Source organism: Anoplolepis gracilipes, chromosome 10 (genome assembly GCF_047496725.1).
Source record: "Anoplolepis gracilipes chromosome 10, ASM4749672v1, whole genome shotgun sequence".
NCBI classification, from domain to species: domain Eukaryota; kingdom Metazoa; phylum Arthropoda; class Insecta; order Hymenoptera; family Formicidae; genus Anoplolepis; species Anoplolepis gracilipes.
The window spans coordinates 12,743,948-12,758,502 of record NC_132979.1 but is presented as its reverse complement, the minus strand read 5'-3'; the positions used below and the strand labels follow the sequence as shown (position 1 = coordinate 12,758,502).

At 39.7% G+C, this 14,555-nt stretch overlaps 1 protein-coding gene across 1 annotated transcript; it reads left to right on the top strand.

The window, feature by feature from the left end:
* The first annotated feature begins 5,862 nt into the window (after positions 1–5,862).
* Positions 5,863–11,828, top strand: LOC140670697 (uncharacterized). The gene is given in 4 exon segments (XM_072901410.1): positions 5,863–5,961; positions 6,013–6,222; positions 10,012–11,554; positions 11,557–11,828. Coding segments are annotated over 4 exon segments (2,124 nt in total).
* Positions 11,829–14,555: the final 2,727 nt, after the last annotated feature.

The following is a 14,555-nucleotide window of genomic DNA, read 5'->3' as shown; positions in this document are numbered from 1 at the left end:
GTGCGTCGCGCCTGGACAGAGGAGCGCCTTAATTGCGCTATTTCCTCCGTCCACCAATAGACGGCGTGACGTGGGCGGAGGACCCTGGCGCGTGGCATGGCTGCGTCGCAGACTTCGCGCATAACGCCCCGCAACCATTCCACATCCAGGTTAATGTCCCGCCTTTCCTCTCCCTCCGGGATACCCCACAAAATGGTCATTAAGGCCTCTTCTAGTTTCTTGGGGTCCAGCTTTGTGAGGGTCCACCTACCTGTGTCCCCGCCTCGAGGTGGGTGATGTACCCAGTAATGCACGGCGTCCAGGACAAATTCAATGTATTGGTGGTCCGAAAAGGTTTCCCCTCTCGAGTCACCCACCACGCGCCATCCCCGCACCATCCTCTTGGCCCCCTTGGAGCCGATCGTTATATCCACGATCGACTCCTCTTGGGGCCGGACACATGTGCTCACTCGGCCTTCGTTAATAACGTGAAGGCCGACCGAATTCACCCACCTCACCAGGGTAGTTCCCCTGGTGTCTTGCCTCGACTCACCCAGTGCCGGAGACTTGACGTTAAAGTCTCCAGCTATTATGAGTGGATCGGCAGGGAGTATGTTTCTGACAACATCCCCCACTTGTTCAAGGAGTGAGTCAAACTGGGCAGGACTTCAACTAGGGGGGACATAGCAACTAACTATTGTTGTGGACCCCCACTTTGCTGCAACATATCCGTTCCCCTTTCCAATACATTTGAGAGGGGGGGTGTTATTTGTTGCAGCACCGACCTTGATTGCCGCCGTGCCTCTTGCATTCCCCAGCCACGTAAGCTTTGCTGGGATCTTATAGGGCTCAGCAACAATGGCCAGCCCGATGCCACGCTCAGCCAGGCTCTGATAAAAGAGATTCTGTGCCTGACTGGCGTGGTTTAGGTTAGCTTGGAGGAACCTGACCGCCATTTATTTTGGGTGATCAAGCTCCTCCGGCTCTGCCTCTATCTGCGTACCCTCCCCATCATCTTTCGGCAGGGGGTATCCTCGGGCTTTTTTTTAGAGCCTTTCCTTGGTACCCTCTGCTCGAGGGGTTCCCCCTCTTATCACCCCCTCTTTATCCGCGAGGACCTCTCGCATTCGGCTCGCCAACGCATCCGCCTTCTTTTTGTTGTCCGGACCCCCAACCTCAAATAGTTGGACACCGGTAACTGCCTTTCTGGCCTTCAGGCCATTAATTTCGAGACTGGCGAGGTCTATACTGTCCATCGCCAGTCTCAGATTCTCCTTGTATTGGCCGGATGGGCATGTAAGCACCATCGCAGTTGTACGGGGAACTCTCCTACGTCCATTTTTCCCTCCCCTCTTTTTTGGTTGGGAGGGAGGATTGGACGTCGCAGGCTTAGGTTGAGGGCCCTGTGGTTTATTGCCTGGCTCCTTTGCCTTCGCCTTAACATTCGTGGTTGCCGGAGCCCGATTGTCATCTTCTTTGGTGGTTTTTTTGCGAGCTTTACGCTCTACCACCTCCGACCATTTGGTAAGGAAAAACATCCATCCGGATAAGCCTAGTCGCGAGGAATCCCCAGAAGCTTAGCTTCTGAAATACGCGACCGGTCAGGCGAAAGGTCCGACCACTCTTAGGAGCCGCGACCCCGTTTGACGTAACAATATATATAAGAAGAAAAGGAAAAAATTTTTATAGGCGCTTAACGCTTACTATGTCTACTTAACAGGTGGCCTATGGCGTCAACGGACGGCGGCTAGTGTCAAGCGGAGGCGCTGGACGTGACAAAGTCCTGCCCTTTAGAAAAAGCCCCTCTCTTCCACCTGATCCTGACTCTGACTCTGACGAATCTCTATTTTCAATGCCACAACCACCTGGCCAAACCTCCGTGGAAGTTATTCCCCATACTCTCCCACCTGTAATAACGCATCCCAATATGCCTATAAATAAACCAATTTCTGACTCAATGATTATTGAAGATTACAATAGTAATGAGAGCGTTATTAGTAATGAAGATTTAGAAACAAGCAGCGATGAAAGCGACACAGAGTTAATGCCAACTGATATTTTGCCATACGTAGAAGTATCCACTGACTCTAAAGCTAAAGTTTTAATAAGCCGCGACAGATTGTTAAAACATAATGATAATTACGTAATTTTTATAACTCTGAACGGTAAACCCCTTGATAACGGTGTAAAAGAGTTATAAGAAGCTAATCTCCTACCTACATACAAAGATATAACCTATGAAAGAGCTAAGAAAATAAATACATTACGCTCTAAGACCTTAATATCTTTACCACTAAAACTCAATCATCGCACGTTAATAGAGCCAGACAAGATTAAAAATTGTATTAAATCATTAACAGACGTTTTAAATGAATTACAATTAGAATCTATCTCAATTAAGAATACTAACTTTTTTGATAATATCCCTTGGGCTTATGTAGAAAAACAATTAATTAAACATGTAAATGACATTAATATTCGCGTAACTATATACAAAGAACTTATTCAAACACCAAATATAGAAAACAGATCAGCTCTTATCCGCGAATACCACGATTCAGCAATAGGTGGACATAAAGGAATAACTAAGACTTACAATCGATTACGAACCTTCTATTACTGGAATACAATGAAAAAGGATATTCAAATTTTTATCCGGAATTGTCGAACCCGTCAATTAAAAAAATTAACTAGAGTAAAAACTAAACAGCCTATGATAATCACCGACACTCCCGGATCGGCTTTCGACAAAGTATCAATGGACATTGTAGGTCCATTACCCATATCCGATAACGGAAACGTTTACATTCTCACTATGCAAGATTTACTAACAAAATATTCAGTCGCGGTACCATTAAAAGAAGCCACATCATTAATAATCGCCGACGCCTTTACTAAGAATTTCATATGTGTTTACGGTGCCCCACAAGCCATTTTAACCGATCAAGGATCTAATTTCTTAACGGTCTTAATGAGAAACTTAGCAAAAAAGTTTAGAATCAAACAATATCATACTACCGCGTATCATCCTCAATCTAACGGATCAATAGAAAGGTCTCATCACGTCCTAACAGAATATCTGAAAACACAAATTAACTATGACTCAAATTGGGATGATCATCTTACCCTAGCAATGTTTTCATACAATACGAACATACATGAAAGCACTAAATTCTCCCCTTTTAAATTAATTTTTGGAAGAATAGCACGATTACCTTCATCTAACACTATAGTGGAAGAAAATATAAACCCTACATATATCGAATGTTTAACAGATTTATTTAATCGATTGCGCGACACGCAAGAAGAAGCGCGGCAAAATTTAATTCAATCCAAAAACAGAAGCAAGCACTACTACGATAAACATATTCACGTACAAGAATTTAAATAGGGAGATTACGTATTCTTATTGAAAGAACCAACTAAAGGAAAATTCTCTGATCAATATATTGGACCCTTTGAAGTACTTGAAATATTGCCCAACAATAACGTTGTGACGTCCCGTCAAAAATTTCAAATTGAATTTTTCAAAATATAAACGTACCGCTAGAAATATGAACACAAGGTATGAGATATACATATATATCTCAAATTGAACTTAATACAATATTTAATCGAGCATAGTATTATATAGCTATTAAATTGGACACTGCTTACATAGAAGTATTAACAAAATAATACTGATCCTTATCAGTAAAGAAATAAAAAAAAACTGTAATCATTAGACTACTATATATTAATTTTCCAAATAAAAGTTAAAATTCTCTCTACTAAAATATATGGAAATAAAATACTACTGTAATATCAGAATCGTTGAAATTCAATAAATAAATTACGCGATCGTAACAGAAATACTTGCAAATTAATATAGCAAAATTAACAATCGCTTTATAAATCTTACATTTTCATAACTATAATGAAAAGGAAAATAATAAGAAAAAAAAAGAAATATTATTCAGTAAAGTACATTTCAAAAGATATACGCACACTAGCATTCAGAGATATATATATATATATGCAAATCCATATAAGTTAATATATTTAATAATATTAATAAGCTGATTTTATATATCAACATGTAAATCTACTTGGAAGACTTTCTCTTAATGTAATTGATGAAAAAGTAATATTCTAAAAAATAACGTATGACAAGTATTACTATATATATATACATATATATATGTTTATATATATATATATATATATATATATACATATATATGTAAAGGAGTGCTAGTTTCCTATGCTAAAGTAAAACCATAAGGAATCACGATAGAAAGGAATTATAAATTAAAAATAACAGTATTAAATTGCATTAATTAAACCTTCCACATAGATACTATAATAAAAGCAGATATGTCAATATGAAATATGTGATACAACAAGAGAGAAAATTAAAGGAAATTCAAATATAAAAGCATAAATTAATAAGTGAAAAGAAAAATTAATGATGAGACATAATAACTTTGAGAATAAATATTAACTCTTGCTATAGTTAAATTAATAAGTCTCTCTTGCTGTAAAAGGAATTATAATATAAGAGTGCGAAATTATTTTATAATACAAAGAGCCTTTCATTCGCATGATGACGCAATAGACGACGGCGAGAAAGACTCAGTGAAATCGAATATTATTCTTATCTCTTGACGCAGAGACCCGATGAAACCGAATATTATTCTTATCTATTGATGCAGAGACTCAGCGAGACTAAATATTATGTCAACGCAGAGACCAGTGAAACCGAATATTATTCCTATCTCTCGACGCAGCGACTCGACGAAACTAAATATTATAACAACGTGCTTTTTGATATTCACCGCTGAATATCAACTTAAGATTAAGAAGAGCTCGCCGCTTCTGACGTCTTCGAAGGCGGAGAGTTCCCTCACCAAGATCAAGAATCCATCTCCACCGGACGAGTAGCCAACCCGGGAAGTCTTGGATCCACCGGACGCCTAGAGGAAGGTGACCCGAAAATGGGGACGGACCGCAGAACGTCAGTCGAGTTTGCGGACAGAGCCAGTCGCTCACCATCAGTTAAACAGTTCAGTCGCATTATAACATCCGGAATGACCAATCGCTAAAAAATCATCAACCTAATAAGTCGCTAAAAAATCATCAACCTAATAAGTCGTTTTTCAATTATCATCATAATAAGTCGCATTATAACATCCGAAGTGACCAGTCGAAAAATACCATCATAACCGTACAATCGCTAACAACTCGTCATCTTAATAAGTCACTTCAACATCTCTCCGAAACGTTAGTCCGAAGTCGTGAAAAGTCGTCTCTGTCTTTATACATTCACTGCGTCCTAAAATCAATTTTAACTTAATTTTCGTCAGCTACTTTGTGTCGTCAAGGTAGATCTTTAATAATACTTTACTTTCTCGTCTTCGCGACTCGTCTTATATTATAATTTAGAGCTTCGACTCACTCTACATTATAATTTAGAATTACTACTTTATTGTTAATTAATTTCTAATTTCTGGTACAGTGCGGTTGTACTTTTTACATTCGAATTGTGACCAACATTTGTAATCATTACTTGCAATCTCTGTAAAATCTTCAAGCTTTTAAAATACATAGTCGCTTATTTCAGAATATTCACAAGTTCATTATTTTAATATAGTGTTCCTTCATCCCCAACCAGTATTTACTATAATTAATTTAATATCGATAAAATATTTAACGTACGTCTGGATTTTGAGCGTTAGCGAGACCCGTGCCTGGGATAGAGCAGAGTGACGTGCCCCTCGTGTTAGTTCGAGCAGAGCTGAGACTTAGTCGATGAGCTGCTTGAATGTCGCTTGATCCAGATTGTCAAACTGAAATGAATAACTTTTCAAATTAAAATAAAATTTTGATTATAATTTATAGTAAATGCCTGGTTCTCGTCGCGCCGGTAAACGACATAGACAACTACGTGCCGCTTTACGCCGACAGAGACAAATTTCGAACAGTGATAACGGTCTCAGCCAAGTAGAAAAAAAAGACAAATTAACGTACCGGACAATCAAAGAATTGTCGTAGAACTTTTCGATCAGCTTCCTGCATCCGACTCAGTCGAAGTTTCCATTTTGCGAAGAACCTTCGAATTTATTGGCTGGCCTGGACCTTTGGTTGAAATCAAGCTGCATCCTGCCTCAACGTCTACCACTGACATCCCTGAGGGAGATCCACGAGTCCAGAGTACGAGGAAAAGGTCCAGGAAAATCAGCAAAACTAGTGACATTAATAGAGGTAAGTCACTATTTTAAATACATACACACACACGCACATATGATCAATCAAGAAGAATATTACTATTTTAATAAAAAAGAAAAACGTACTCATATTCCAACAAAATATAATAAAAAAGAAAAGAATTCCGAATTGAACCACTATTTATAACACATCGTGCTTAACATTTATATGACATCATATTACTCTAACAACTTTGATTTTGCAAAACAATTATAATTACATTCTAGACATATGCTTTTACGACTAATGCAATAAACTGTTCCACCTTCAAGCTCCGAAATAAAAATTTTATACAGTTAACTAGACATACATACAAGATATATATATATATATATATATATATATATATCACTCTTTTGAATAACTCACAGTTCAGGCGATTGACACTTATAAAATTACAAATTGACTCACATTCTGATATTACTCTCAAGAATTATAAAGTTAAAATACTATATCAAGAAATTTGCAAATTTAGAATGAAATTAATTAATCGATCTATCAATGTAAGAGAATTAACTACTCGCTATACTTAATTTAATAATAAAAATAACGGAGCATCCCTTGCTTAATCTCTTCTTCCTATTTTCCATCGGAGACAGTGATTTTGAAACAGTAAATTATATCGCTGGCCTCCACCATATTCCAGTGTACATTTCTTTATATGACACCTCACCACACAGTGCTGAACCTGCAAAGAACCATACTCTTATTAACATATATATATATATATATATATATATATATATATATATATATATCTACATAAGAGCAATAACAATTTTAATAATCTTTTCTTATTACATGAATAGATGCATCAACGATATTTATGAAAAATAAAATATTACAACAGTTGACTTTCTCTTAAGGAAAGAGATATCTACATTCAATATAAATCCAAATCATTTAAATTTCACAATTTAACTTTGTTCTTCATATTAAAGCAGTCATTAATTAATGAGAAATTTGCTCTTACATTATACAAGTCGTAGATTAAAACTTTCAAAATCAGTATATATTTGGAATTGCTCCGACGGTGAATTCTACTATACAACAGTAAGTACGTAATCCCTCATAATTACTATCACGAACCACTATAATCCTTACCTCAATTCTAATATAATTGAAAATTTGTCAAATTAATCACAATCTATTTATAATTTCAAAATTGAAATTTTCTAATCATAATTATTGCTCCAACTTAAAATTGAATAAATTCAAAACTATTGCAGATATAATTTTAGAATTTTATTTTTTTTTTCTTTCATCTTTAATTGACTCAAGTGTCATTGTGCGTCACGTTCATTGCATACGCGATAATTGTCATGGTGTCATGGAGTTCCTAGAACTTCCTCAGCCTCTCGTTAGTCCCGAGTGAATTGCATTCTGACCAGACTATATCAAATATACAATAGCGGGATTCAACGCGTTTGCTTAACATTCTTAATCATTTTCAAATACATATGTCATAAATTTAATCGCTTTATTTCCAACTTTCTTAATTTTTTTCTTATCAAATAAAATAAAATAAATGAGGCCTCAGACAACTGATTCTAAAATTCAACAAAATCCCTTTGTTGACTCTGAAGTCATATTAGAAACTTTAATCCAATTTATAGAAGAAAATAAAGAAAACATTATTTACAATTTAGATAATATCATAAAAGAGTTTTTAAATCAAGTCTCTATTATCATCATTCCAGATTAGTAAAAAAATCCCCCGATTTGTTAGTTCCTAGTACATATTGATCCTGCTCTCGGCGGAGCCCTGGGTATAACCGATTTAGACAGATTACCCAAAAAACTAAATAGAGAGCAACCCTGTTATTGACACCTAGGTAGACGATAACAGCGGGTCACAGCACGTGACACACTATTCTTTTTCTCTTTATAGAATGAGCTTAAGAAACCATACTACTGGGCTACAATTCAACACAGCAATACAACCTAGCTTCGATCCATGTCAAATACTTTCAACCTCGCGGTGCTATAAATCTTTTGAATATAGACATCGCGTCAGGATTTGCTTACTGTACTCAGTGTTATCACATTTACCAACCACGATATCGAGATCAATATGAGTGGATAGTGTCACACCACTTGATCTCCGGCGAACACTTCCGTGTAATAATCTGCGCGCGGTGTAATACAGATATCACCATAGTCAAACCCGTAAATTAATGCGACCAATGTTTATTGAGGTTCTTAGAATTCATATTGTATTGCGATGAAAGACAAATAAATACTCTTCCTAATTCGCTCATATTACATGTAAACGGAGCTAGATACTACTAATTAAATTCAGGCAACAAGGTGCATCATTCAACGCACAATCAGCCAGGTCCCTCACCATTATCTTCCTCACACCCTTCCGTAGAAGCTCTTCAAAAATTATATACCGTACATTGTTTCAAAACTCGCTCCTATCAAAAAATATATGATGCACATGTCACTTTATGCGTCACATGTTATAATAAACTAATTCCTGAATCAGTAAAGTCATATTACCAGGAAACTAAGAGACATCAAGCGTAGATGGCACAAAATTCTACAGAAATAAATGTTATGCATGCGAAAATCACATGGGAACTATCCAACCTATAGCTCATTGCAATCCCTATATCAATAGGTATTTTGAATTCACTACTGAAATAGAGCAACTACACCGTACAATCCGCGATTATGAGGACCCTATAATATTAGCAGTCATCGACGACTAAAAGCAAAACACATATACACATGGGCATATAAAAATATTAGGTTAGATATAATCACAAGGTAGTAATACTAATATAAAAAAAAGAGAAAATATAACAAATAACACATAAAATACGAAAATAAAAAAAAAATAATAATATATAATGTATAATACAAATATATATATAAGAATAGATATAAAACAATAGACAATAGAGTTATGTATAAGTGCTCAGATTAAGAAATATATATATATATATATATACAAGTATCATCTTTTCAGTAGGAGAATCCATTCCTTGGAGACATTGGCGACCTGAGCCTGGCCTGGTCTATAATAATAATAATAGTAATAACTTTTGAATACATATAAAATAAATATATATATATATATTTCTACGTAGCAATAGTAATTCATAAAATGTGTAGACCTAAACCTTATAGATATAAGCCGCCTTATATTCTGACGCATTGTCCTGGAATATAATCGATATTGCGTCACTTGCTTCAGATTAATTCAACAAAATTTTCAAGCGTACGGACTTATACAATTCCATGGCATGTATAGTGGTATTTTTCAAGAAGAAAATTATTATATTTGCGGAAATGATATAATTACTTATACTTCCGTAAAAGAATGTTCTACTTTCTTCATGCATTATTTAGCGATATGTTGCGTACTCAGAGGAAGAGAATTAGACCTAAATAATGTAGAAGAGTTGTATGATTGCGACAATATGGAAGTAAAGATACTATTAATGTATGAACCAACAAATGAGATGGAAATACCATGAAATAAAGTAAATATATATATATATATATTATATTCATACAAATATACATGTATAAATAATAAATTGTATCTGCTTACTTACAGAAATGATGTATCATTTAGTATTATTATTCACTGCGCAAACCTCCCTCGCCCTTCTTGGTTTTGATTGCGGAGGGCGACATTTAAATATCATATCGGTTTCGTTGTTGGATGTGGGAGAATGCAATCTTCCGCATAAAACATCAAACTCTACGGATACTTATATCCAACTGCTTCAATTATCTGACTATAATCATGCATATATCATACAATGTAAGGTTGAAATTTCAAGAACTATATATTACTGTGGCATGCACTCACATGTTTCCATCGTGCATAACGGACGTGCTGACTATATACATGAAACCGGACACTCACAGTGCAAACGAATGTTTCGTGATGGTACTCTTTCGCTAGGAGCAAGAGTTTTAATCGACGGCATCCGAGTCAACCAAATCGCCTCCTACAGCATCACCATGGCTGGAAGCGTAGGCAACGATGGAAAATGCAAAAGCACGCAGTATTCCGACCATTATGGAACATGGGACGACGTTGTCGTGCAAGCTGTCGCCAGAATATTAAAATCAACCTATGTCCCCGTGAAACTAAATACTGGAAAAATAATGCTAAAATCAGGAACAATTTGTACGCTCAGTGAAGGATTTTGCATCGATTCAGAGGATGGATATACCTATTGGGAACCGATGCCTACCTCTTCATGTAATTTTCATCAATACGACGTTCTATATGAAGGACCTGCTATCAAAACTACGGACGATACCAGTGAAGGAAAATCACCTATTGTATACAGCCTGACAACACAAGACATAACCTTCACTCTGACAAGAACACGGGAACAGCCACTGTGCGGATACACGCTTCTTCGTACAGAGCATCCCAAACTCTTTATACTGGAAACTAAAAAGGGAGACGTCTTCGCCGAAAGAGGAACAATCCCAATTGATAATCTTGATATTTTTGCATATATGAACTCGAAGTTTGTATATGTAGAAAAACACATACGATATCAAATGACATCTCTTTACCACAATGTCATTCAACAGAAATGCGAGCTGGAAAAAGATGTAATAACTAACACCTTATCATTTGCCACCTTACAGCCTGACGAATTCGCCTATCGATTAATGAAAGGACCAGGATACATGGCTGTCACTGCAGGAGAGGCAATTCATGTAATAAAATGTATTCCCGTTGACGCCATAATTCGGAGAACAAAAGAATGTTATGCCGAGCTCCCTGAAACAGTAAGGAACGCTTCACTATTTCTAACGCCAAAATCAAGGATACTCACCAAATTCGGGACTCAGAAGAAATGTAGCTTTGAACTACCAATACTCTACCGCAGAGATGATACATGGATCCAGCTCACCCCTGATCCACAAGTCATACAATTACCTCCACAACGATTACATCCGATGATTTCTTTGAGTTGGAAATACCTCACCCCAGGTCCATTAGCCATTAGTGGAATATATACTGAAAAGGATATAGAAAAGTTACGAGATCATATTATGTTTCCTGCAGAGAAACCAGCACTTCTAAATTTCATAGCCCGTGGGATGACAGGACAAGCTGTCATACCCGGAGAAGTCTCTATATACAGTCTGCTAGACGAGGAATCACTCCAGAAAATAGCTTCGAATATCGTCTCAAGAATTTGGGGTAGATTTGTAACCTTCGGATCAGCAACGGCCGGAATTCTAGGAGTATTCCTAATTATACGACTCATTAAATTGACTATTGACACAGCAATCCATGGATACGCCCTTCACACCGTGTACGGATGCAGTCTGCACCTGCTAGCGCCGTATGGAGTTCTCTCACACATCTCCTACTTCACTTAGCACGAGGATCCGTGAATCAACGAAGAATAGAGCCAGAAGAAGATCAATCTCCCCTGGAGCCAATGAGTCCCTCACCAGTAACACCGACAGCATCCAAAATCGAGTCAACTATCGTTAATGCAACAGCGGTAAATACAACCACCCCTATTCCCATTGTTTACACTGACCTTCGAGAGCGATTGAACGATATTGAACAAATCCCTCCGATAACATCGGGAATTCGTTCTTAAATAAGGGGGGGATGTGACGTCCCGCCAAAAAATTTCAAATAAAAATTTTCAAAATATAAACGTACCGCTAGAAATACGAACACAAGGTATGAGATATACGTATATCTCTCAAATTCGCGCAATAAAATATTTAATCGAGCAAAATATTATATAGCTATTAAATTGGATATTGCTTGCTTACATAGTGTTAGCAAAATAATACTGACCATTATCAATAAAGGAAATCATATAATTGCAACCATTAGACTACTTTACCATTTAACTCTCTAAATAAGAATTGAAATTTTCTCTATTAAAATATATAGGAATATATGTTACTATAAAATCAGAATCGCTAAAATCTAATAAACAAATTATGCGAACGTAACAATAATACTTTTAAAACCATTATATTAGTATGTCAATACCAAATCATACTAAAAATCGCTTTATCAATTATAAATTTTGCATTTTCTTAATTATCATAATGAAAAAAAATTAGAAAAAAAAGAAAAATTATTTAGTAAAGCATACCTCAAGGGGAATGCACACATTATATATAAAAGGTTGGACAGGGTTAAAAAGGGTTGAGGCCTGCCCAAGCAGGGATCGTGCCGACTTCCCCCCCGATGGCACACCACCTTGACGTAGTGGGGGGACTCACCCGGATGGTGATCCCGGTGTGGTTGTCGGGTCTTAGGACCCACAACCCTCGGAAGATCCTGAAGGGTGCCAAGAGTGTGCCAAAACAAACATGGGATGAACCGACTGAACGGAAACACCACCACCGGATCGGATACGGTGGACCGGCGGAGGGGGGTTATTGTCCCTGACCCCCCTTCGTCGTCATCATACGAAGGGCTACCCGAGAGCTTACTGGCGAGGCCCTCGGGAGCAATGGCTATCGCCAGGGTTGAGATGATCCGCTCCGCTTGTCTAGAGCTGTTTAGGAAGTTGAAGAGGATCAGACTATCGGAGGAGTACAACACTGCTGAGGTGTGGTCGGAGAATGCCGCGGACATTATGTCCGACGTGTATGACTTGATCATAGAACACCTCGACAGTGTTGGGCTGATCCTGGAGGGTCACCGAGAGGAGAATGCTTCGGAGAGGATGAATCAGGGGATCCAGGTCCTCCCGAAGCGTAAGGGCAAGGCCCTTCAAGTCACTCCCGATAGCAAGAAGGTGGGCCTCCAGGCTGCTCTTGAAAGTGGGGAGGTGTACGTGTCCTGCGAGAGAAATCTTCGCGAAGAAGCGAAATCTGACTCGCAGGACACGATATTGATGGACTGCGAGGAGTTAATTGAGACTTCTCGCACTCCTAACGCAACCCCAGGGTCCACCCGCCAACCGCCGAGAGGACCACCGTCTGGTTTTAGTGGGTATACCTCGTTAAATAGGGGGAGTCCCACATACCCCCGGGGAGTTCCCGCCCCTCGGGGGATGCGTAACGCATTTCCAGACGAAAAAAAAAGGGATCGTGCCGACTTGGAAAGAGTGCTGAACGGGGTGGGACACGTCATTAGGCAATGCCGGTTCCGGTTTTGGTCGCCGGAGATCCCAACGCCAAATCGTGGGCTTGGGGTTCCTCGGTGACAGATGCAAGAGGCACGATCCTAGAGGAGTGGGCCGAGGAGCTCGACCTGGTGATACTGAACCAGGGTCGGGTCCTCACATGCGTTCGCGGCAACGGGGGATCCATCATTGATGTAACGCTTGGATGCCCCGTGTCGCGCGCATGGGTGGCGCGTCATGTACTAGGCGGAGACAATGTCTAACCATAGATACATAAGGTTCAGTGTCTCCGACCCGTCCATGGGCGCCATGCCGGAGAGGCCCACCGAACGGAGGGGTACACCCCCACCAAGAGGATGGTGTGTGAAGAGGCTCGACACGGACCTCCTGATGGCTGCCGCAGTCACCAAGTCGGCGACGGAAGAGATGACCCGTCCCGTCGAGGATGTGGATGAAGGTGCGGCCCGACTCCGGGGGATGCTCACGGAAATGTGTGATGCGTCCATACCTCGGAGGAGGGTCGCTCCCCCCGAAGAGATGCGTGTACTGGTGGACGCCTGAGCTCGCTGAGCTTTGCTCGGCGTGCAACAGGGAACGCCGCCGGTACACGCGTCAAATGAGACGACGGGACGGGGCCCTAACGGCGGCACCGCTGCGGGAAGCATATCATGATGCTAAAAAATCCCTACAGCGGGCCATCAGAACGGCCAAGGCTAGCGCATGGAATGAGCTCGTCCAAACAGTTGACGGTGATTCGTGGGGGCGCCCGTACAAAATTGTGAGGAAAAAACTCAGTGCGGGCGGCCCACCGATCACTGAGGGGATGGACCCGCGGGTCCTGGAGGGGGTGGTATCCACTTTCTTCCCGGGGGGCGCGGGCCAGATGGACGATGTCTTTAGATATTCGAGGATCGGCCGCGTCCCCTGGACAGAAGACCTGCGGGTAAAAGAGGACGAGCTCATGCGGGAGATCAAGAAAATCCGGGGCAAAAAGACTGCCCCGGGACCGGATGGAATCCCCGCAAGAGTGCTGGCCTTGACTGCCGAGGTCACTTTAGAGCTAGTGTCGAGCCTCTTCAACGAGTGCTTGAAGCAGGGAAGTTCCCTAGTGTGTGGAAGTGCGCGCGAATGGTGCTGCTCCCGAAAGCAGGAAAGCCGGTGGGCTCTCCCTCTGCGTACCGTCCCATATGCCTCCTCGATGAGGCGAGCAAGCTCTTTGAAAGAGTAGCTGCC